Source organism: Empidonax traillii, unplaced genomic scaffold (genome assembly GCF_003031625.1).
Source record: "Empidonax traillii isolate 1590-97213 ecotype Southwest subspecies unplaced genomic scaffold, ASM303162v1 scaffold342:size1861417, whole genome shotgun sequence".
Lineage (NCBI taxonomy): Eukaryota > Metazoa > Chordata > Aves > Passeriformes > Tyrannidae > Empidonax > Empidonax traillii.
Window position 1 is genome coordinate 787,980 of NW_020955535.1, and position 25,313 is coordinate 813,292.

Below are 25,313 nucleotides of genomic sequence, written 5' to 3' on the forward strand. Positions count from 1 at the left end.
TTTATCACCACAGACCCGTATTCTTTAGAGACTTTGGAAAGTAAGTGTCACAGTCCTGTATGACAAATCCTAAAGTTAGCTGTCAGTATGATCTTAAAAAAAAAAATCTTTACAATTTTTTTAAATGGCACATTTTCTTTTGCCAATCTAACTGGAGCTATTAAAAGCTTAGGTACAAGTTTATTCTTTTTTTTTTTTTTTAAATTCATCTTTAGCCTATGAAAAACATTTTCAAATGCAGCACAATAAAAAACATTCAAGAACAAGCTTCAGAAAATACATTTGCCCTTAGACACAAAGAAAATAATCTGAGAATAATCTTTATAAGACAGTTGAAAACCAGAATTTTGTCACTCTCTTATTTTGAAAATAAAAATTTTGTAAATTCATCTAGAATAATCAAGGCTTCATAAATAGTAAAAAAATGCTTTGCTCTGCATTAAAAGCTAATTCACAGCATTTTAGCTCATCAAACCTTAGTATGAATTAGATCTTTCCAAATTATTAAAAGCAACTCAATGAATAGCAAACTGAATGAGGAGTTTTGTGGGTCGGGTTGTTGGTTTTTTTTTTTTGTTTCGCTCGTTTGTGTCTTTTTCTTTCTTCCCTAAGCCCTGAGATTGCAGCTCTTGATTTAATTGTAAAATATGGGTCTGTTTTATACCAAGCAGCTTAGAGATTATTTTTTTTTTTTTTTTTGGCAAACCACATTTCCAACAATAGCGGGGGGTTTGGTACAAGAACGCAGTTCGTAATCACGTGTGAAATTCTGGACGGAAGGCTTCCTTGGGAAAACGGGGAAAGAAAGGAATTAAGATGTGTCACTCATTGCTGGCTGTCCCTGGAGCTGGGGTTGGTCTAAGTGCAGCTGGTCTCGTGTGAATCCAACTGTGCCTCCCACTGACCATTAAAACACGTCAGGCGAAGTACATCGTGCGCAGCGTGTCCTGGTGAACCTGGACTGCCTTGGCAAGTGCTTGGTGGTCTCTGCCATTGCTCTGGCCAGAAGTGTGGCTTCCCTCAGCGCTGCAAGACAAGGGAGAGGGTGGGGGGAGAACAAAGCACAACAGGTTGGGGAGGGGAGGAGAAGAGAAACCCTGTTTAATCTGCCTCTCCTCGCAGGTGTTTTTTGTACCGTTTGCTGCTTCTGAACAGAATGGCCAAAAGTTCATCACCCTTGAGGCACCACTGAAGCTGGGAAACAGAAAACAGCACGTGCAGGAAGATCTGCCTTTTTTTTTCAGCAGTGCCATTCAGTGGTAACAGCAAAATTTCCCCTCAAGCTGCTGAGGACCCCTTTGATTCCAGACTTAGCAAGACCACTGCCTTCCTGCCTCCTTTCAGATTCTGTTAAGAATTCCAAAACTCTGGACTCACCTGTCGTGCTCTTTATCCACCAGATGGTACCTGGCTCTGAAGGCCACCAGGTGTGCGTAATATGCTGGTGCAGGGATGGACACGGAGCGGGTGCAGCGTACGTACGTATGACACAGCTGGTAGGTGAGGATCTGCAGCTCATCCGAGGAGAAACGATTGTCATCCCACAGGACATGGTAATGGGAGGGTCTGCTTGTTCCCTGGGTGGGGGGGGGCACAGGACACACATGGACATCAAGCTTTTCAAAAACAATCTTCATAAATCTCCAGCCCTGCAGGTGAACTGCAGCGGAACGGCCGCTTCCTTAAAAATCACACGGAGCAGTTCGGCATAAATCAGCAAATTTTTCCCTTAAAAGGCAAGGCAAACAAACTCCTTCCTTGCTCCCCATCTCACTAATCCCTTTCCCTTTCCTGAAAGGCTTTGTTTTTTCTAGAATTTCATCCCTGTTACTGAAATGAAATGGTCGTATTGAAATGCACTTTCCTTTTGAAACCTGACAAAAAGCCATCAGATAATGTTTTGATGTTTTTGATGATCTAATGTTTTAGATAATGCCTAAAGGTGCTTTAACAGCTGAAAAGTTACCATCCCACACAAAATGCCTTACCTGAATCCCAGCGTGACTACACAGGTAGAAGTCAAACTCTGACGGGTGGGTGATTTTTGTGTCCACTGTGGTACCAGCTGGAATGTTTCCACTCTTTCCAACCTGTGGGAACAGAAAATGCAGATAGTAAGGCACACAAACTTGGTTTTTTTTTTTTTTTTTTCCTTTTCAGCTCTACATCAAGGAGAGGATAAAAGAAATAGATCCATAAAAGCAGGAAGTGAAGGAAGAACGAGCAAAACTGAAATTTTGTTCAAGTGAAAATCTGGAGTGTCTCTACTATGGAAGATAAAAACAGACAAGCTGCAAAACCTTCCTAGGTATTATCTAAAAAGACCAGGTTTTCTGAGTAATGTCAAAAGGAGTTTCTGCAACTGATTTGTCAAATTGTTTTCACCTTCCCACTCCAGGACAGGTTATTCCTCTGTACCTTTTCCTGTTTGCACCTGAGAGGGGACAATCCTCAGCTGTCAGACAGGCCGCCTCTTCCCTCAAACACTCTTCAAAGCAGAACTAAAAAAATACTCTTCACTTTCAAACAGTTTAACAACCATAACCACAGCATTTATTAATATAACCACCTTCATGTCAGCATTAGGAAGTTAATAATTATTGCCTTGAAAACCTAGTGGGCTTCAAGTGCTCCCACAGAGAAGCCTGACAGAAGGGAAGAGGACATGAAAAGCCGTATCTGTGAGCAGAGATTTCCCAACAGGAACTCTCCATTCCCAGCAGTAACTCCATCCTGGGTTTGTGGAGTCTCCTCTCCACACAGAAAGTCCCAAAAATCAGCAGCAGCAGGTGACCCGGCTGCCTGCTGGACACGTGCTGGTGGCAGGCAGAACGTACCCGTTCGTTTTTATCCGTGCAGAAGAGTCTGGTGTGATGCCTTTTCTGCACCACTATAAATGTGATCCCGGGCTGATAATCCTTCTCTAGTTTAATGCAAGCCTCCCTGATGGCCAGCAGCTCGTGGTGCAGCACCTGAACCACAAACACAGAGAGGTGTGACAAACGTGAACCACTGCAGTCCCACAGATTTATTTATTTACAGATCCTTTATCACGTTCCTTCCTGCACTGTCACTCGGAGTAATGAGATGTCAAAGCACTCAGGATCAAATCTTAATTTTTCCCTTAATGAGAACAAATTAGGTCACCAGTTTCCTGAGCCAGACGAGAGCTGCTTCCATATTTGTTCGGCTCCAAGCATTAGGCTCAGACTAATACGCTGCATGTCAAAATCTTTTTAACTGCCAAACACAAATGAACATTTAATTAGGCTGCTGAATATACAGCAGACTAATTATTTTTCAGACTAGTACAAGGGATAAAATCCAGAACTGCTCAGTTACTCTTTCCCAGCTCTGTGAAGTCTCGTTCAGGACCACAGGCATCAATAATAAGGGAAGTGGAATAAAGCAAAAAGCAGTGATTTGAAATTTAGGTTAATTATACATTAAAAATTCGGTGAAAATGAGTGGTAATTGAAAAAAAAAATTTATACAAAGATTATTTTATCAATTCAGGTTTACCAAGTGACCTTTACTCCCTTCCCCTTGGATTCTGAGAAGGTGACTAAATTCTGTACCTTTAGACACAAAGACTGGAAAAGAAAATGTATGTAAATACATTGAAATTATATAGAAAAATATTTCATAATGTCCTTGCAAAATAAATACAACAAAGTATCTGGTGAGTTTTATCAGGAATGAATGAAAAGTAACAGCGTGAAAATACAGCATTTATTAATTCTGGTTTAAAAAGCAGGAAAATTAGTTTACACTTCATTTTTCTTTACTGCCCACATTCAATGTGACACAGTCTGATTAATACATGTTGTCATAGATGTGGAACGCAACTTGAGTACAAAAACTACACTTCATAGTTTTGTAAAGGGAACTGTCTTAAAGGGGAGAAGTATTTTAAAAACCAAATGAAAAACACGGAAACCCTTCTCTTGCCCTGCTCGCTTAGAGTCCAACAAACCCGCCGAGGGAAGGTTTCAAACGGCATTAACTACCAGAAAAATCACATTTCAAGAAGAGAAACGTCACCTGTTGAAACTGCCCCTCCGAAACCCCGTCCCTGTAGAAGATGATGCGGGTGGGTTTGAATCTGGTGGATTTGTAGAACTGGATGAGCAGCTCCCTGACCATGGCAGCCAAATCCTGGATGATTTCCTGGCGGTGCTGCTGCACCCGAACGGTGGCACAGTAGCGGTTGGGATGAGCGTCCATGCTTCCCACAACCTGGGGGGGAGAAAAGCTTGTTCTCAAACCAAAAAGCACTTTGTTGGAGGTTATTTCATAAGAAAACTGCTCTGTCTTTTTAACAGTGCCTGGCAAAAACTAAGTGGTTGACCTGGCAAAGATGTAGCTGAAACTCAAATGGGCTTGGAGAGAGCTTGGAGTTCTGCCCACCTGTGGCAACACACCCCGCTGAAAGGGAAAAGTCATTTTAAATCTAGAGCAATAATTTCCCATTGGCACCCACACACACAGCTTAAAAAAATAAAATCAAATACAATTTGGAGCCCTGATATCATGAAACCATTGGTTTAGTTCAGACTGCAGCACGGGAATTTGAACTCTGGAAGACCAAGTCCCTTTTTGGGATGCTGTGGATAAGTCCATCAAACTGCAACAGTGAAGCACAACAGAAATATCCACAGCAAGGGAATGGATTTATGTTATTTGTTATGTATGAAACAGCAGCATTCACGTGTTGTAGAAGTGGCACCGGCCTTAAAAATATACAGAAAATAAAGCCCAAATTCCATATGTTAGGAGTCAGAACCAAGCCCATCTCCACCTGGTTTTCCCTGGACACACAGGTATAATAACTTTCTAAAACAGGTATTTGTTTATTTAGCACTACAGGCTAAGATATTGCCCATATCACCACCAAAGATCTTCATTATTAAATAATCCAGAGCAGGCATTACAGGTGTTTGACGGTGTCCTGTACTCAGGGGCACATTTCCAAGAGATCACTGCACGTTCTGTGTTGTCAGGGAATCTGAGCCCCCAAAACCCCCAAATGAGCCAGCCTAGTTCCCTGTCAGCAGTGAGGAAATTCTTAACATTTCTTACTGCTGAAGAAGCAGATTTAAACATGCACCAGCTCATTACAGGCTGCTGATAAATATCAGCTCCCAGGAAAGCTCCTCCGTGTGAGAGCAGCTCAGGCATTTTACAAGCTAATACACCCATTTAAGTAATTAGCAGCAGAGCAAGCTCTCTGAAGTTTCATTAGATTCCTGCAGAAAAATAATTTATAATACTATAATTAGGCAATCAGAAGCAATGGACCACAAGTGAAGTGAAAAGCAATAAACTGCATTAGGGCTGAGCAGCAGGAGAGAGCTGGGGTTAAAGATCAGGACACAATTCACTCACTGCAGCAATGGAAGGCTTTTTCCCATCTCCAGCTGGTGGGTGAGTTACATCTGCACCAAGGAATATGACAGGCTGCTGGAATACTGGGGGTCTGGCAAAGAGAGAGGAAATTTGTCAAAGCAGCAAGATTTCAGCTTAATAAAGCACATTAAAACTCCAATAAACAGTGCTCTGTACTCCTGCAGTGAATTCATCAACAACTGGCACTTGAGCGGAGTTGATCACTTGTCCTGTGGCAGTAATTAGAAATCCTGATTAAGGTTCTCATGCTAAATACTTGGGCAGATTTTTAAAGCACAGCTAATTGCTACTCTTAATTACAAATTACTTTAAAAATATATATTTTTTTTTTTCAACTTGGAGAATTGGAGCCTTTATTAATCAGACCATGGAAAAGAATAAAAGTTGATCCCTTAGCACCAACTGGCACCTGAGAAAATTAAAGGACTGTGAAAATACAAAAGATGCTATAAATAAAAATATTTTTCCTGTGTTGGCGAAGAAGTACAAAAATTGTAGCTACTAAAATTATTATTTTAAAAGTATGCTTCGAAGCTTTAAAGAAACCTTTAAGTTATTAATCCACTGCACCAACAGCAGAACACCAAAACATTACAATGCAAGTTTTAAGCTTCAACTCTATTCCTTAATAAAACAATTTTAAAGAGAAAATCTTAAGCCACCACCAGAATTTTTTTGTGGGTATGTGGGTGTGGAGAGGAGTGGTTGAATGGCTATGGAAGTAAATTAGGCTGTTTGCAGACCTCCAAAAGAAATGGGAAGGTAATTATAAGAATGTAACATTCAACGCCAGTTCTATTCCCATTCCCTCAGCCAACAGAAAATAATAATTACCAAGTTCTGTTTTAAATACCCAAAACCTGCACCTTCACAGAATACTGAGGTGTTGCGTGTAGTTGGGCCATTTTTCCCCTTTACTTAACTCCATTTTCATGAAAAACAACCCCAAAACCCAACAACCCCCCCCTCACTGTGCCTTTGTGAAGCACCCTGTGCAACACGATGATTCCAGTGGCTTTCACAGGGGGCTCCAACACTGATTTTTTTTAAAAAATGGTTAAGAGTTTCAATTTGAGAACGTTTACGATGTTAAAGGCAGGGTCTCTTTTTTTTCTGACAAATAGCATTGGTTTCACTCCCTCTCAGCTACACACAGGACTTGAGTGACACATCAGATGTGGAATTCAGTATCAGCCAGACAACTTTCACTGAATTGTAGTCACAGTATAATTAAAAGTTATCAAGGTAATACAAGTAAAAAATTGCAAGTCAAAGTGGACCCGGAAAACAATCGAGTTTTCTGCTCCCAGCTTTGGGTTCTTTAAATCTCTCAGTTAAGACATACAACAAAATGAAGAATTTTGACCACAAAATTGAACTATAAAGGAAAAGGCGCTACTGTTCTAGAGGGTCTCTGCCTGTTTCTGAAAAGTCAAGGCAAATAGAATATTGCAGATTTTTCACTGAAGTGGAAGTTGAACTGCTCTTCAATGGTCAGACTGCGATAACAGTATTTTTATTATAAATTCCAACAGAAACAAGTATTCCTCTCCAGTCTGGGGCACATAACTTTTGCAGGACTACCTCTTAGAAGCCAAAAGAGAGTTTTTCTGAAGAGGCTCTTAAGCTACAGGGCTACAACTGCAGATGAAAGCACCCAGTTCTCTCAGCGTGACGCACGTTCTCTTCACAATACAATCCCCTCTTCCTCTTGGAAAGATGACTTACCTCCCCTGTGGCAGTAGAATGTTATTTACGCCTCCTAATTTGACATTTATTTTTAAGCAAAGGTTAGACAGGGTTTGAGGTGTTGTTCTTTGGACGTTTTTCATCTGCACGCACTGCGTGGCCATTCCCAGCACGGTGTCGCCAACGCGCTTCACCTCCGCTGCACGACAGGAAAAAAAAAAAAACAACAGAAAACATTTGTAAATTGTAAATCAAACCACGAAGGAGACGTCAATTCAGTGTCAATTAACTGCACCTGGAGTTGCAGCGAAGTGGTTGTCACGCTTAAAGGAACAAGGCAAGACCCAACCCCAAAACCCAACAGAGCCTCCACTGAACCTCCCCCCAGTTCTGCACTGCCCCACCCTCCCAGTGACTGAACAGAATAACTAAAGGCACTGCTGGCTTATGTACTAACTAAGAATTTTTTTTAATCGTTATTTTACAATGAGAGTGTCATATCATCACCTTTAGTTAATGATGTGGGTAATATCAGGAGGATGGGCACTTGTTTCATTATTAAACACCGGACTAGTAACGCAAACCCAACAGTAACGTGCTGAGTGACATTCAGCCAACCAGTTTATCAGTTCACCACTGCAAGTTGATCACTTGCACAGAAAGTGGCCAGTTCAGTAAGGGATGGCCCATAAAAACTCCAAAAAACCCTCATTAAGTACTGTACAATTCCAAAGGTTAAACCAAATCCTATCGTTAACAACAGAGCTGAGACTTAAAGGCTTTAAGAGAGCCAGACTCTTACACTCAGGGAGGAAACTCAGGCTCCAAGACTGGCTCAGAGAAGATGCAACCCCCACTCTGGCAACAGGAGAGGGAAAAGAGCAGGGTGGGAAGAGGAGAAAAGACGAGGCTGCGGGCATAGGAAATGCAGGGCAGGGAAGAGCACGGGGAGAAAACAAGGAGAGATGATTAGAGGGGGCAGAAATAACTGTAATTAAGGATAATGACAAGGAAAGCAGATGAGAACGGTACCACATCCTCTCAGTGGTTAAGTAAAGGAAAGAGTTCCCTTTTAATGCCAAGCAGGAAAAATCAAAATGCCATTTTGCACTGCATTTCTATTGAACAGATTAGAGATGAGCCACTTCCTTCGCAAGGCTGAATTCCAGGGGAAAACAAGATACTATTTCCTTAAGGTTCCTTGTTTAATCTCTCCTTTCACCTTGTATGAGATAATGTTACATTTAGAAAGTTTTTTTGTGCTATGTTAAATTGGTGAGAGTGAGGGATGGGCTAAAACAAATCTGCAGCTGCTTGGTAGATCTGAGCCATTAGAGAAAAGACTCCATGAAGCCACAGGAGAAAAATAGTGGATACTGCTCCAACTAGGCAAGGTAAGTGGAAACGGGACAGGAAAACAAGCAGTCTTGTCTATAGATTCAAACCAAAATGCATGATTTATCTGAAACATTAAAATCTGTGTGTGTGTGCTATGCAAAATGCACTGATTGCCCCTCTGTTTCCAAAAAACAGTTTAGCTTCCTGGGTTTTCACCTTCCATGCATCTGTATCCTCGCAACCAGAGTTAAAAAACTGAAATAACAGGAAAACCAGACAGAAATCTTCTCCTTCACTCAACAATTTTGAGTTCAAGAGCATTTGGACAGTGCTCTCAGGCACAGAGTTTGACTCTTGGGGCTGGTCCTGTGCAGGACTAGGAGATGGACTCGATGATCCTTGTGGGTCCCTTCCAACTCAGCATCTTCTGTGATTTTTTTGCCAAAGGGTGATGGTGTGAGTAAGCAAAGATGTTACAAAAGCTACACAGTTCTTGAGGTCACTACTTCTTCAATCACTTGGAATCTTCAGCACACAAGTTAGATTAAGAATATTTTAACCCATTGTGTATCACTTTCATCAGTCTCACCAAAGCCCTGGTTCAGCTTTCCTGCATCTCAAATGCAGCCAGCAGCAAGAATGTGGAAAAGGGAATTAAAAGCACAGAAAAAAAAAAAAATTTAAATCATTAGGCCTTAATATGAAACATCACGCAGCACAAGAAGAATAATAAAATTAATTTACAGCCCGTTCCCTGAACGGAATTTATACAGTTAAACCAGCATTAAACCTCTCTCATTTGGACTCTTCCCAAAAACCACACGAAGCTGTGACTGAAACACAGAGAGTTTCCACTTACTGACCATAGACTGGTGTTTTTCCTGGCAGAATCACCACGACAAGCTGCAGCCCAGTGTAAGTGTTCTTGAGGTGTCTGAACATGGGCTCCACGCTGTCGGCTCCCTGCGCGTATTTACAGAAGCACGGCTGCCCCTGGATGGGCATCCCAGCATCCCTGGAAATCTTCCTCAGTTGTTCTGTGAAGGACCTGAAGGATGGAAATAAATACATCAGATTCTCAGGTAGCAAAACTCATCTTGGTTTTTGTTCTTATTTTGAACGGAACAGTCCAAAAACCTGGAAATTAAAAATAAATCCCAAGTGCATCTTTAAGCGTCTGCGTAGTCACAGAAGGAAAAAAAGGAAATATGCTGCATAAATAACATCATCAATAAAAATACCCTTTCCAAAGCAAATTCCACCTGATTTCACCGTTCTACAGGAGATACAGCATAAGCTACTTTTTTTTTTTCAAAAACACTGCAACAATGACATTTTGGATAGCCTGCTCCACCATAATTCCATGTTACTACACGACAGAAAGGGCTGGACTTCCTTCTTCTTCTTGGTGAGGAAAACAACCAACAGAAGTTACCAGCAACTGTCTCAGTGAACTGATCAAAACATCAACAATAATGCACAAGAAAACCTTGCCAAATACCAGAGAGAAGGTGTATCCTGGAGGTGAAGACAAACCTTCTCCAAGGACAGAGCAAATATAAGTGGATGGAACTGGTCAGAAATAGAGACAACCCAAGTTTTTCAGAGGCTGCCACCAGTGAAACCTTTTTAGCTCACTGATAAAAGCCTCCACAGGTGTCTAAAAAGCTGCTTCACCAAAGGGTGCCAAGGTGCCACCCACTGAGAGGGTGTGAAGATTTAGTTTCTTCCAAGCCCATTGTTAACTTGCATGAATCACAAGAGTGTGTGAGCTCCAGCCCTGCAGCCTGGGGCTCCTGGCAGAAAATGGGCACATTAAACATCTCCCCTGGAAAAACAGACACTCACCACCACAGCAGAGTCAGTGGCAGAACATCTCCCTGTCCCTGGAAGTGTCCAAGGCCAGGTTGGATGGGGCTTGGAGCAACCTGGACTAGTGGAAGGTGTCCCTGCCCTTGGCAAGGGGGTGGAACAAGAAGAGGTTTGCTGTCCCTTCCAACTCAAATCATTCTGTGGTTGTAGCATTCAAGTCTCATGGCTCAAAACCTGAGCTGTTTTAGAAGTCCGTATGGAAGTACGGTGTCTAAGGTTTTCTGCCTGTTCCCAAGAGGTAAAGCAGGATGGTTCTGAACACTTTTAGGGAATTTGAAGCTTTACTCTGACAGATCTACAGCATTTGAGTTCCAGCTTCCTCAACAAGTTGTAACAAGAGCCCACAAGACGGAATTGGACACAGCCATATTCCCTGCCTGGAGGAATGTCCTCTCCTGGTAAGGACCATCTCCATCTAAAGCCATCAAATAATTCCATTTTGGCTCACTATGTTGAAAGAATTCTGCCCATTTCTCAAAACTGAATCACTTCACTTATGCAGCATTTCCACTGGAAGAAACAGAACTGAAGGGAAAATTCCGTGGCAGCCTCGTTCCTGCCACGTGTCTGGAGAGAACAAGTCCCTCCCTTACACAGTGGGCACTAAAAAGTAAAATTCCCACCCTTTGCTCATCGCTTGTCAGGGAAAAATTCCCAAGCTATCTGGCAGATCATCTGAAGGAACCCTGCTATGGCAACACCACTGGTATGAGCAGTCACTGCCCTGCATTCACCTCGCAGCAAGGTGAGTCACCTGCCAGGGCAGTTCCAAAAGCAGCACTTGCCCATGCACGAAGGGAAAGCAGCTGTGTGTGAAAAGAAGGAACCAGACACCCACCCAGGCGCCTGCACACTTTCCCTGATCCAAGATGGTAGATGTCACTTTTAAAAACACTATTGCAACTATCATATTCCACCCAAAGATAAAGAAACCAAATCTAGAGGTTTCATATAAATGCTCAAAGTCAACAAAACAACTAGTCCTACTCATCTGGCAAATACAGCAACATTCCAGGAACTCTAAAGGGGAAAAAGCTTTAGACAAAAGTTGGACTGCTTTTTAATTTTCCTTTCTCATAAGTTCTGCACAAATAAAGCTACTCCAACCAGAAAGAGAACCCAACAGAACATACATATTAGCTTTCACTCTTGACAAACACCCATCCCTGGTCAGAAACTTGCCATAGAGCATAAATGGCTTTTGTTAAGTCTGAATTGCAGGATTTCCTGATGCTGGCATTGAAATCCTACTGGCATCGCTCAAAGAGAGACAGAACTTCAGAAGCACTGTTAAAGATGTACTGCCATATGTTAAACAATTTAACAAAATACATTTTCTAAATGAGTAAGTGAAATCATAGCACTTCCATCCATAATAAGCAAGAAAATGACCATCTTACTTCAGATGAACTTCAGTGCACTGGCGCTGGGGAGCAAAGCACGCGATGGCCCAGACCTTTATTTCAATTCCAGTGTGAAACTGTTTATTCCTCATGTCCCAGACTCCTTGTACTGGTGTAGCAATTGCTTTATTCTGGAAGTGGAAGGAAAAAGAAAAAAAAAAAAAAACACATCAATAAGGCAAAACTTGATTCATGCTAAATAAATAAAAAGTAGTTATGCTTCTGGTTCCCTCCAACTGGCAAGTGATTTGGACTCTCAGATCTTTCTCTCCCCTGTGGAAATACCCATCCTATAACAATCATTCTATCAGTGGAGCAAGACAGCTTGTTAACCGGTGAAAAATAAAGCTCACATTGTTCATTTTTATTGGTGATCATTTCCTTTGGTTGTATAACTCAGCAGCAGATGGAAATTAAACACGGAGAGTAAGTCGGATTCACGGCTGGCATGGAACGTTAACAGGAACCCACATTTCTGCAGTGGCACTTTACAGCTGCTCAGTGAACTTGCCAAGAGGGACCTAATTTAGGTACAGTGGATATTTTGCACATCACTAAGTACTGGCAAATAGTGAATCATGGAATACCCTGAGTTGGAAGGGACTCACAAGGACCATCCAGTCCAACTCCTGGCCCTGCACAGCACAACCCCAGGAATCCCACCATGTGACTGAGAGCATTGTCCAAACACTTCCTGAAATCTGTCAGGTTTGGTGCTGTGACCCCCTCCCTGGGGAGCCTCTTCAGTGCCCAACCACCCTTCTGAGTTTAAACAGACACATTTTAACCCGGCTCTGCTTTCAGAAATAAGGAAGCGACTGAGGGAGATGCAACAGGGCCATTACATTTAAGGACTCGGAGAACCTAAATGTAAATTCTAAACATTACACCTGGGACAACTTTACTCCATAACTAATTTAAAACAGCCATATTACAGAAGATATCCCAGCTGGTGCTGGAAGCCATCCCAGACTGGCATGTATCCCTTGGACATACCCTGCCTCCGTAGAGGATTGAGGGAGGCTGGAGGACTCTGCCGGTCACATCCGTCATTTCATCTTTGACCATTATCCCAAACTCCCGGACGTAAGGGTCGGTGTTAAAGCTCGCACTCCGCATCTGGAATTCAAAAAAAAAATGGATAAAAAAAAACTAAGCTCATCACCTGTGGGCAGGTCATGAACACATTCAGTACCTGCCAAAGCCAGGCAAAATTAAGTTCAGCCCAATGCCTCGCTCGTGTTTGACACGGCACTCACCAATTTGCTGATCTCCTCTTGGCGGTCCGGTGCTGATCTGGCAGTGGCTCGAATCATAGTGGAAGTTTGATTGTCAGTGAGTTTCTTTATGCATCTTTGCCCTGCCACTATGTTGCACACCTAAAATATCCACCACGGAAAGGAAATTAAAAAACCAAATGCAGCTGTTTTTTTTGGTTTGCTGCTGTGCTACGGAATTCCTCGTGCTGGCCACTCAGAAAGCAGTTTGTCTACATTTGAACCTTCTTCCCTCTCACCCCTTTCCCCCAGTCCTGGAATACAATATTATCCATGATTTTACTTGCCTCCAGAGGAAGGTATGTGTGTTTCTGCTCCTGTCCAACTTGTAAACATGGAAGGTGAGGATAGCGTAAAACTAATTTATGCCTGTCCTTGAAATACTGAGCTACAGTGCATTCAACTGTTTGTCCATTCTCCTGCTGAAGTGGGAATCTATTGGAAAGCAAATATGAAAAGAAGCTGTTACTTCATGCAAAATACTTTCCCTCAGTTCCTCAATACACTTCTTGGCACAAGTTAAGCTTACTGAAAGAGCACAAAACAAAGCCCGAACAATTAAATATCAGATTTAGATACCATCGGTTATCTTCTTGTAAAAAGCTCCTATCAGTTTTGTTCCTTATATTAATTCCTTAAAAATGGGAATCAGCACCTCCAAATTCAAGTTATCTGCAAATCTCTGGTTAGTGATTAAAAAGAAACATTTTTTTTTCCAGAGGAAAAATAAGATTGGCAATAAGCAAGATTAGAAAGCTGATCCCAACTGGCATTACTCTTCTATTTAAAAGTTGTGAGAAACATCAGGCTACAAACAGGACACCCTGTTCTTCCAATGTTGAAGAAATCCAAAAAAAGAAAGGAAGAAGAAAAAAAAAAACCCATCCAACCAAAAAACCCCCCAAATTCAAAATGAAGCAAATTGGTTCAAATGCCATGGCATTCACTGTAGTAAAAAACAGAACAAAAAGAACAGCAAAGCTGGGAAAAATATTCTGAGGTATATTTTAAGGCTATCAACCAAAGAAAGCAGCATTTTTCAAGCAACTTCTCCTATGTCAACAGTGCAGGCAAGGTGTTTTTCCAGCTTGAGATCAAACATGCTTAAAAAGCAGCAAAATCCTTTACGTTTGGTGGCTTGCAGGTCGTCTGGTGACATTGCACACTCTGTACTTCCTTTTCATTTGTCCACAGTGTGTTATCTCCACCTTTAGACCTAAAAAATCGGAAAAGACCAATCACCATCTCTTCAAAATCAAGGTGTCAGCCCCTAAACTGTTATACAAACCACTTAAAACTGTGCAGTGAAGACACTCACTATTTAGCACCAAAGGGTATTCCAGGGAGAACTCAAACCCAGCAATTTACAGCCTTAAAATTCAGAGCCCCCGAGCTTCAGCCAAAGTTCAACACAGAACCTCAGAGACAAGATGAGATCCCACAGCCCCAGGAGTTCACAGATGATGCTGAACACATTCTGTGAACTCCAGTTCTGTGCCTCCAGGGAAGTCCAGGATGGGGGAAGGACAGAAAGGGCACACAACCTCCGTGAAACAAAAAGCCTTGTTTATACTTTTTTTCTAAACATACAATGTCTGTGAGACCACCAACTATTGCAGCTAGCCCTGAACTAATGAATCAGGAGTGGGGAAGAAAACACACCCAAACAGCCTCCAGGAGCCCATGGAATGAAGCAATTTGGTGCCTGATATTTTTTTTCCAGAACATTTATAACCAACTCAAACTCCAGATTTATTTATATTTTTCATGCCAACTTCTATCTGGGCAAAGATAATTTTGTGTACATTTTGTGGAAACAAGAAAGGAAGGTGCAGGATATGATTTATGGAGTTTTTCTATTTTAACTTGTTTTCTTTCAGCCAAGAATATCAGGAAGAAGGTTCTCCATTTTCCAGAAGAAAACTTGAGTGAACAAAACCAGTAAGATTTCTTCCTCCTGGACTCTTCGATTCAGTCACTATACACCAGAATAACTGCAATTTACTTCCAGGAGAGTGCATGTATTAAGTATACCTAAGCATGCAAAACCATATTGTTAATTATTAGTAAAATCTGGACTATAAAAATCCTGATATCAGTAACTGGAGTTGGAATTCTACTGTTGAGTGGAACTGCAGTATGAAAATCCCAACATCAGCAATTGGAAAAATTAAGGAGTGGGTAATTAAAAAAACATGAAATCCCAATCTTTGTAAATATTTAGAAATCACCAGATTAGGAACTGGAGTATCTTTGTCATGGAAATGGGAGTGTCACTACTGATACGTTTCAAAAGTGAAAAATATTAAACTTTTGTCTCCAAACACAGTGATTGTTACAGAATGTATTTTGCACATGTCGTGGCAACACATCAGACAGAATAAAGCAGTTTCACATAATTTATTACCTTTTATTTCTTTGGTAAACTTTACCCTTTGGGAATCTGTCAGAGGTTTTTGTTGTTCTTCAATACTTTTGAAGTCCAGAACTTCACATACGAACTCGATCACTGGCTGTGCTTTGTAAAATGCAGTTGCAGACACTGCAGACAAAAACATAATTGGTGTGTTACAATAATACAGAGGAAATTTTTCAGAACATTTTTAAGAAATCCAACAAATGGAACTGAATTTTTGCCTTTCCATTAGAGAGAAAGTAGAAACAAAACATTATTTTGTAGCACCTACCATCAATATTTAACATCATTTTCCATAATGAAGGTCTGACCGACTGATGGAAGCCAAACCAAACTTCCCTGCCACCACCCAAAGGATTCGAGCACCCTTCTGATGCTGTAAAAAAAGACCTCCCCACAGGAGTATACCTGCAATAAAGCAAAGAAATGCAAATCAGAAAACTAAAGCAAAAATTGCAATAAAGCCACAAGTAATGCAAACTCCTGTTCACAAAAGCACAGAAATGTCAGAGATTCAAATTACCAATAATCTGAGATTCCTGGCAGGACTCAGGTTAACCTCTCAAAATCCAGCTCATTACAGGAAGGAATTGGCCACTACTCAAGTTTGTTTAACTTTATTTTTGGTATACTCTTCAATATATCTACTAATTCAGACAAAAAGCATTTTTATTTGCATTCTATTAGAAATTCAGCTGTGCTTCAGTAAGAAAAGAATTAAACATCTCTGCTATTAAAACACCAACGCAATAACCTCTCCCCTTACTCGTGCCTACTCTGAAATACAACAGACATTGTGTGTGGGTAAACAAGTGATCTAATAAATATTTCTGATATATCTTTCCTCTTGATAATTAAGTACTGCACACTGAATAGCCAACTAATCATATCCAGAGCCAGTATGTTCCTCTGAACAAAGCCATCTGACAATACGGGCTGTTTTCTGTGATTAAAGCCGATTAAAGTAATTTTACTTTTTTTAATCCATAATATGAGGATAAAGTCAACATACTGTAAGGCTATTTAAAGTAATTTGCATAATTTTAACTCATATTCCCTGTTTAGCCCTTCAAAATGTGGCAGTTCAGCCCTACTAAACTTTACTTTTTAATCAAATATAATTTGCACAGTGGTCTTGAGTGACTTGCTTCGTGGCAGCAGAATTAAGCCCAGAATCTCTTGGGTGTGACTGAAAACGCTGTAGATCCCACTTACTTGGAAAATAAAACAAATCAAGTGCTTTTTCAGTTTTTCTTTTCTATAAGAAGAGCCATATAGGGTGACATTAATGCCCCCCCCCCCAGCACTGTATCCTTTATACAGAACTGGCAGTGAACATCTGCCCAAGGACACGGAGGAACAGGGTAACAAGCTGGTTTAAAACCACTCTTCCACCTCTACCAATGTCCCAAGTACTCTGGGAGAGCTTCTACAGGGAAAAGAGAGGGATGGCAGGACAGCCCTGAGCTGAAAGCACACAAACAGGGAGCCAGAGCACTGGGGGAAGGGTCTCTTGTCCCAGGCTGGAGGCTCCCAATCCCACAGGATGAGCGAAAAGCACCGTGTTTGCCCCTTGCCTGAGCCCGCCATCAAAGCACATCCTACCCAAAAAAAAAGCCACCAAAGCGATTCAAATAACACCTAAACCACGTCAAGGTCTTCCCCTCACCTCATGGAAGGCAAGTGCCTCATCACTACATCCAGTGCCTGGATGGTCTCAAACGGGACACTGGGCAGCCGGCCAGAAAGAGCATCATGTAAAGCCTGCAAACTCACACAGGACATCCACTTTATAGCCACCTTAAATATTCTGTCCTTTCCTTCTCCTGGCAGCGTGACCTCCAGCTCCACCTGCAACAATGCCAAACAACAAACCAAGATGATTCTTTCCATTGAAAGAGTGGGGGGAAGGATGGAAGGGGCTTGGAAGGGACGATGGATTCCTCTGAACAGCCCTATAAAAGCACGGGAGGAGACAAAAAGCAATGATGAAGCAACAACACACATTAGGTACAGCCTCTCTTTTTGCAGCTGAGATCTTCCCAAAGGTGTATTTCAGAAATCTGGAGTGCTGCCCAGCTGGCAGCAATCTCCCTCTGTCAGGCAACACCGTAATTTGGGAGCGCTTGTATCGACAGGGAGGTCTCGGTGAAGATCCCATAACCTGATTTCAGATCCCTACCACGTCCCAATGCATCACTGCTCATGTCAGCTCCTGCACGCCCAAAATAAAACATGGGCTGTCACCACCTGCCAAGACTCATGAATTTCTGGTATTTGCTCTCTAGAGCACCAGAGTGCTTGATACACTCTCGCTGTAGACACAGTTCAAACAAGAGAAGACAGGAGCTTTAAAACAGAGATTAAAAAAAACAAACACCAAGCCCCCCCCCCAACAAAACAAAAAACCCACAAAACCCCACCAAGCCAAAAACCTCTTATTTTTAAATACCAAAGAAAGAATACATGGTGACCCCCGAGTACTAATGATGCTATCAGGTACGAAACATCTTATGCCTACTTTGAATTTTTTGTCTAAAAAAGCACTGACAAACTACATTACGGTAAATTACTTCATCCAATTACTTGTAATTATTTCTAATGCTGATTTCTCCCCTTTCTTAAAACAAAGAAAGCACCGAAGTTCTTAAGCCAACTAAAATTAAGGCTTGTCTGAAATGATTAGCACTTGTGGGAGTGACTACAAGAAATAACAAGATCAGAGTATCCTTTGTGCTGGATACAAACAAAAAACGTATTTTCCTGTCCTAGGGAGCTTGCAATTTAAACACAAAAGGCATCCACTTAACAGACAAACTGCAATTAGTGGGCCAGCAAAAATAATAGGTGGGTACCAGCAAACCAGGAGCTGCCAGCATCTGGTCTCTTGAGGTAGTTCGAGTCCTCTGCCCAAAAATAGGAAGGAAAGATAAAAACACAAATAACAAGCCCTTCCCCTGTGCCCCAAAAATGAGCTGACCATCTATAGCAGGCACACAAAATGACTGTTACAGCTGCAGCTCTCCTCTAGCATAAACATCATTCCCCAGGAGACCCCGGCAGAGGAAGGAGCTGCTGTGGGAGAGCAACGGGAACGGGAGTCTAATCATGAGGTCACCAGGGTGAATCTGGCCCAGGAGGTCAGCTCAGCTCAAATCTGTGCAAACTCAGCGACAGGTTTTCAGCTCACACAGGTTGGAAGCTCTCCATGAAGCCTTTTTTTTTTCCCGATCACACCATGAAAAGGTCCTCAACTTGGATCTCATTTACGGCAGATGGAAGAGTCTGTCGCTCCTGAGCTGTATTTTCCTTCAAACCTCTCTCATCCAAATCAAGTTTTATAATTTCTGCTCGAGCAACTTGGTGTAGTGGAAGGTGGCCCTGCAATGGCAGGGGGTTGGAATGAGACGACCTTTAAGGTCCCTCCCAACCCAAACCATCCTACACTTATTCCCAGTATTGTTAATACACACCTCATCTGACTATTAACAACTGTTGGTACCCTCAACCTAAAAACAGGGTTTTACTTACAGTAATATTTTCTTTATCCCACCCTATATTTTTAAGGACAAATGGATACATTTACGTTTGACAGAGTTAAAAAAAAAAAAAAAAAGAAAAGAAAAATTTCAAGACGAAGTAATTTTAAATGGGAATTTTTACTATGCCCTTAATTATCAGGGACAAACTCTACAGCAAAATTTAATGTTTGATTTATAATCTATCCCCAAATAACAAAAAAAAAATTACAATCTCAGTCACTAACCTGCTACCTGCTAAACCCACTGCTAAACTGCAAGACAGTTAACATCATTTTGCAGCTAAAAGAACTAAATGAAAGGGATTTTACTGTCAGGATGAAAAAACTCATTAAGCCTGTAGAAAAATTTTAAAGCCATTCTTAAAAACAGTAGGTCTTGAAGCTGATATGGCCTGAATTACTAATACAACTCAGAACAGCACTGTTTAAAAATAATAATAATTAAACCTGACCATGTGTTTCTGGGGAATTCTTAGTACTTTTTCTTCTGTGTAAAATATATGCAACATTACATGATTATTTTATCGTGTTTTGAGCATACAAGGTACCTTTTCTCTATTAACCCAAGGGAACTTTTCCTTCCCAGGGATTCAGGGGAGAGCAGATGAGCAGTTCCCAATCCAATATTTGGTGTTGATATTTACATATTAATGTACATATTAATTTACATGTTAATATTTACATATTCTGTATTTGTTCTGAAAGGTCTAGAGAAATGAAGAAACTGAAGAGCGAAAATAAGGTACAATAAGGAAGGACTGAAAGCAGATTTGATAACCAGGAAAGCCAAAGAGAAGAGTATTTATATAACAGAAAAAGTTATAAAAGAAGCAGAGCTGTCAGCAAGGACCAAAAAAACCAAGGCCAGAACAATAACTACCAACAAGAGGAGAGAGTGCATTAATTAAGCTAAAGAGCAACAGGAGGGGGGGAAAAAATATTGGCAATTTGGTGTCAGCCTTCTGTTTAACACCAGTTCTTCCACCAAAGCGTACTGCAAGTAAGTTAAAGTCTTTCACCTAGATTAAGGATCATCTATTAATCATTGTATGCTCCTGAATCTTTTCAACATGACCCTAAATGTAATCAGATGTGTAGCACAGTTACTCATTTGTTATGTACAGAACAGTCAAAGAAAACCCCACCAAAGAAATTTAATCTAATTATGCTGGAGGAAAAATCCTAATACCTACAAGCTTCACACTGGTTTAAATCACACTTAAACCAATTTAGCACCATGTAAAAATTTCCTGCATTAAGCTACATTTCCCCACGTCCGATTTTAAATGGCTCAAGGTTTATCTCTATCAGCTCTTTCCTCCAGGGGAACATTAATACATGTACAGAGCAGAACAACTGACAGTGTCCTGTACCCCCTGGGAAACAGGGAAAAAACCAGGAGTTTATTGAAAGCGAGCCACAGATGAAACCACCTGAACTACCCACTAAAAACACCTCCTCAGTGACCACCTATTGCAAGTGATCAGCACTCTGGCAAGATTGGGAACTTTTTTCCTGGATGAGGAAAAAAAAACAATCTCTAATACTTTAAATGAGCCCTTCATAGTTTCCCCAGACATTACCTTACTGGTTAATGAAGAATAATTAAGACCAGAGGAGAGACTGACCTTTACTGCACGACATTCACTTAAACAGATTGGGAGGAAATAAAAATTACACATATGAGATTAGGAGCTTGATTCAGGTTGAGTTATTAACTATGTCAAGCACTGCACAGGGAAACAGTATGAGACAGCAAAGAACTATTTTAGAGCTGCTGCATTTCAGAAGACCTGAGCTCTGTTCCCAGTTTCTACATTTCTCTGTATTTCCCTTTACCCCTTACATTTTATTTTTGTCTCCTGAGGTTGTAATCCACTCCTTTGGGACAGGATGGTCCTTCCCTGTAACTGTGCAGGCCTCACCTTGCACACACAGCAGAAGGCACTTACTGTACAGAACGAAAATTAATGATAAAAAGGCCACAGAAAATTCAAACTGGTATCAGATCACAGATGCCCAGGCTAAGTTATTTTACAGGGTTGGTGTGTTAGCATGTTCCAACAGAGAACCTTCTGCTTCACCAGTCAATGGGCACAGGAGCAGCTCCAACCAGAGCCCAAAGAGGTCACAGCCCCAGGGAGAGCTGGCAAACAGAACAGTCCCCTCCAACTGCCCCAGGGCTAAGATAGCAGGTCTTAACCTGTGCAGTTTAAATTAGTTTGGCTCTCAGTCATAAAGGATTAGGGAAGAGGTTCTACACAGGCAACAGAGAGATGGAGGAGCTTCTTCCAGCTACTGATAGAATAAGCTTAGAGTGAGCCTTGATGAGATTAGCGAGGTGACACAACAGCTGCTGCTGCCTGGAGGGTGTTCCCAGTCCCCTCTCTAAACTCGGCTCTGCTCCCACTTTCTCCCTAGTGCCAGTCTGGAGCTGGTCCAGCGTCTGGGGCAGCTGATCCAGCTCATCAGAGCAGCAGAAACCACACAGAGGAGAGGGAGAGAGGGAGGAAAGAAGGGAGATGGAACGGGGAGTGACCACTCCAAGAGCAACAACACTCGTGACCTGGCCAACCACACCCTGAGCAGAGCGACAACAGCACGAGACATCTACTCCAGAAACAACCAGTTTCTGTCAGCTGTTAGGCAGGCTCTGCAAATACCACGTCAAAATCTTCAGTGAGAAACTTTTCTATTTAAAACTTACTTTATCTCTCCCGATGGGAAGTGGCATGGCTGTGTAAAGGTTTTTCCTTCCATCAAACACTGGCTTGCGGTCCCCAAAAATCTGGGTTTTAAAGTGCTGAACCATATGCTCCACGATTTCTCTGGAAATACAAAAAGATTAAGTTCATTCAACCTTTTACTTACAACGTACAGTAGCAGATGAATACTAACACTAACATTTACCAATGGAGGCATTAGGTAAATGAAAGGCTTGTCCATTTTTGGCTGTTAAAGGCAAGATTTGTTTGGCTGATCTGAATTAAAGCAACCTTTTCACAGACTAAACTGTTGTCTTAAACCCGCTATTTTTGTCTTTTTCAGATTTAAACCTTCCTTCCTCTTTTCTGTGATCTAACAAAAGTGGTGAAGTGAAAGCTTGTGCTCTCTCAAGCTCAAAACAAGAGGTGCTGGGAATCTCCTGGAGCTTCTGCTTCCCTGTCCTACAGCCCTTTCTGCAGAGGACCACAGAGCAAAAACTCAGCAGACTAAGCAGCTTTCAAAAATATCACCACCCCAGCTTACAGCCCAAGTGTAATGATGACAGTTCTGTGATGACAGCAACATGCAAACCTTTTGCACTGCACCGGGTTAACTTTTAAATTCAATTTTTTTCATGTCCCCAGCAAAATTGGGATCCATCCAACAGAGCTGGATATGCCCTTTCCCTGGTTCCTGTGCATATTAAAAGTCTTCATTTAAGCATGGCTGGAATTAGGCTGCATGTCTGTATGAATGGGGAAACCACTCCCACACTTGTCAAACCACAGTGTTTACACACTGCTCATGCAAAGCAGTTCCAGCAGCCATGGGAGGTCAGCTGGAGAAATAACACCCTCTGATGCCAAAGGTCTTTGGTCCCAGTGTCCCAGAGAGACATCCTTCAGGCCACCTGTGATATCCAAAAATCCATCAGCAGTCTGCAATCTGAACACACAGCCTGGGGCAAAAGAGCATTAAGAGGTTAAAATGACAGGGAAAGGAAACCACTGTTCCTTCAGCACTGCTGACAAGCAGCAGCTCAGAGATGCTGCAGGTGACTGCTTCGTACCCCTCAGCTTGGCAAGGCACAAGGCAGGTATTAGTGCTGCGAAACCCGAGATGAAACTCTGAGCTCGTTCAAGAAAAGAATTAAGACTGTTTTAACTGGTAATTTCTTCGCTGTGTCCCAAGGCTCATCCTAAAATAAGATGTGACCAAGTGAAAGAAACTCTTCTGACTTCCTGCAAAGTGTGAATCAAACCTGACCCAGTAATATCTACCTCAGGTCTGCAGTGTCTGACTGAACAAGCAGATAATTTGAAGGGTGGGAGGAAGGAGGTACTTTTCAACTTTGAGTTAAAGATTGAGCTATGGAAACCCCACTCTCTTTCTGAGCAAGTTCTTCTAATTGTGACCTGCTTTATATAAAAAAATGAACACTTCCACTTAATATTTTCAAGCTTCAAACCACATCCACATTAGGCAGTACAGCTTCTCAGCTGTGGGTGGAGATATCTTAATGAAAACGAAGTTATTTTCTCCATGTGAAGTTAAAAGAAGAGTTATTTACCAATTCACCAATTTCAGCCCTTTGGGACTACTGTTCTACTGAGCTCCTGTAAGCACAGCCAGAACCCTGGGCCAGCAACTGGATCCACAGTTCATCCTGCACCCTGCATGAGTCCTTGTGAATTAAAGTGTGTAACCAAACTCACACTGCTCACTCAGCCTGTCCAGCTCCCCAAATAGACCTGGCCTTTCTGCCACACATGAAGAACTGCAGCCAGACTGGACTCATTTGGCACAGCAGCACGTCCTCTCAGCTGTGTGTTTCCCAGCCCTGCTCCAGCTCATGTCTCAGAGTGGAACTTGCACGTACACTACACACCCTGCAGGGATCTGCAGGGCCACAGCAGGAGCTGGAGTAAGTCCTGGAGTAAAACTGAAGAATGAAGCTGGGACAGATGAGGGAGTAGAGCAAAAAAAAAAACACCCCTCCTTCTATCCTTTTTAGAGGTTACAACGTGTAACATAATGATAAAAACTACTTCCTAAAAATATACATCTGAATTACATAACCAAAATACTAGAAACACGTCAGCCAGCTGGAAAAAAACATCATTTAGAGTTGGATTACACGTGCATCCTGCATAATCCCATATACACATATCCCATGTATCCCATGGGACTGAAAGGTCACAGCTCACAACAACCCAGGTAGGGGTAGGTGAGTGCAGGAACCTGACAGGGTAACACATACAGCAGCAAGCACTCAGAAAAAATAAAACACTTCAGTAAGTAAATCCAATCTGTATTCTTACCACTCTGCACTGAGAAACGTGCACCACACCACTGCTGAATGCACTTGTGACATCTCTGCTTACTGCAAAAGGCATTTAATCTGTGCAGATCTGACCCTGCTCCTGTTACCACAACAGAGGAGTGACCAACCCGACAAAGCAGAGCAGGACACGAGCTGGCAGTGGAGAAAGCTTGCATAGTGATGGTGCTTTGTGAAAACACTATCATTACCAGCTCCTCAGAATAACAATGGAGAATGCCCTCAGGTTTATTAAATCACATCAAGAAAACCGTGGCTTTCGGGTGGCTTTTTTGACTCCACACTTCGTTCATTTTCATGATTTCATATTCCACCCGTGTGACCTTTTTTAACAAGGAAAGGTTTCGCTCTTGAATATATAAACATGCCATTCTGATCCTCTACAGCTGAGATGTAGGTAGTTATGATGATGACACTTGTGGTTTCCAGTCAGTGCCAAGTCTCGTTCTCGAGTTTCACTTCTGGCAACGCCGCTCTTTTTCAAAGTCAATGAAGCTGCACACTCTGACTAACAAGGCACATATGCCAAGTGCAAGACCTGACTGCTTGTTTCCTTGGCCACCTTGCTATCTGTTTCAGGAGCACAGCTTTCCCTTATATAGAGCCTACTGATGGAGGATTATTTCTTACCTAATTTAGTACCTCCACAATCCTCTCACAGCAGTACAAACAAATGGGTTTCTCCTCCCTTTGTGAGCAGGGGAAGGTGGGAAAACAAGCTGGTTACACCAACTCCCTGCTGAAGGACTGATCAGCCAATTGCACTCCAGTATTTAACCAAGGAATACTAAATCATACTTATAACGTTGGCTCATACTGACCCAGCTCCACTAGAGCAAGTACAGTTTATCCATCTGTCACCAGTGGCTTCGATCAGCACCATCTTAAGATGCTGACAAATTCAATCCAAATAAAGACTTGGAGGAGGGGAAAAAAAACTATAGATGGATATGCAAAGTTGGAAGTGATCAGTACAACCAGTGGCTAAAGCCAGACACATCCTCTCAGCCAGTGGGGAAAGCACAAAGGGTCCAGCATTTTCAAAGGAAAACAAGACTGTAAATAAACTGAGGAAAAGCAAAGCACAGTATTACCTGTTAACTCTTCTAGGGCATTTTTCTGGCTTTATATCCAATTCATAATGGTAGATATCTATTTTAGGAATGTCCATTTCAAAGAAGTTGGCCTGCAGTTTGATTGTTCTCCCAGAAGTGCCAAAATCTGGTCGAGGGGGAGGTTTAAAGGCATATCCCTGTATTGGCGGTGGCAAAGGTGGAGGAGGTGTGAGCACTGAAACAGAGAGAAAGCACAGCTTAGCCAT

The 25,313-nt window shown here is 41.9% G+C and overlaps 1 protein-coding gene across 2 annotated transcripts; it reads right to left on the reverse strand.

The window, feature by feature from the left end:
- AGO2 (argonaute RISC catalytic component 2) lies at nt 1-25,313 on the reverse strand. 2 transcript variants are annotated; one of them, XM_027892228.1, is made up of 18 exons: nt 25,087-25,313; nt 21,653-21,773; nt 17,074-17,255; nt 15,676-15,812; nt 15,396-15,530; nt 14,117-14,204; nt 13,276-13,423; nt 12,971-13,090; nt 12,708-12,830; nt 11,709-11,842; nt 9,300-9,484; nt 7,138-7,297; nt 5,389-5,479; nt 4,045-4,239; nt 2,838-2,972; nt 1,989-2,090; nt 1,378-1,577; nt 1-1,026 (listed from the first exon to the last, which is right to left on the reverse strand). In XM_027892228.1, the coding sequence occupies exons 1-18, from the start codon at nt 25,311-25,313 to the stop codon at nt 918-920; spliced, it is 2,592 nt and encodes an 863-aa protein (XP_027748029.1). In that variant the 3' UTR covers nt 1-917. The 2 variants fall into 2 exon arrangements, with proteins under 2 accessions (XP_027748029.1, XP_027748028.1); XM_027892227.1 differs by having other exon boundaries at nt 17,074-17,258.

What these genes read in the sequence shown, in the direction of transcription:
- AGO2 (XM_027892227.1), bottom strand. Translation starts at nt 25,313, where the DNA reads ATGGCTAAGCTGTGCTTTCTCTCTGTTTCAGTGCTCACACCTCCTCCA. An exon ending in AGGCACTTGCCTTCCATGAG is followed by an intron (nt 15,813 to 17,073) that starts GTGAGGGGAAGA and finishes GCTTTATTGCAG; the next exon opens with GTATACTCCTGTGGGGAGGT. An exon ending in CGACCTGCAAGCCACCAAAC is followed by an intron (nt 13,424 to 14,116) that starts GTAAAGGATTTT and finishes GCTTTCCAATAG; the next exon opens with ATTCCCACTTCAGCAGGAGA.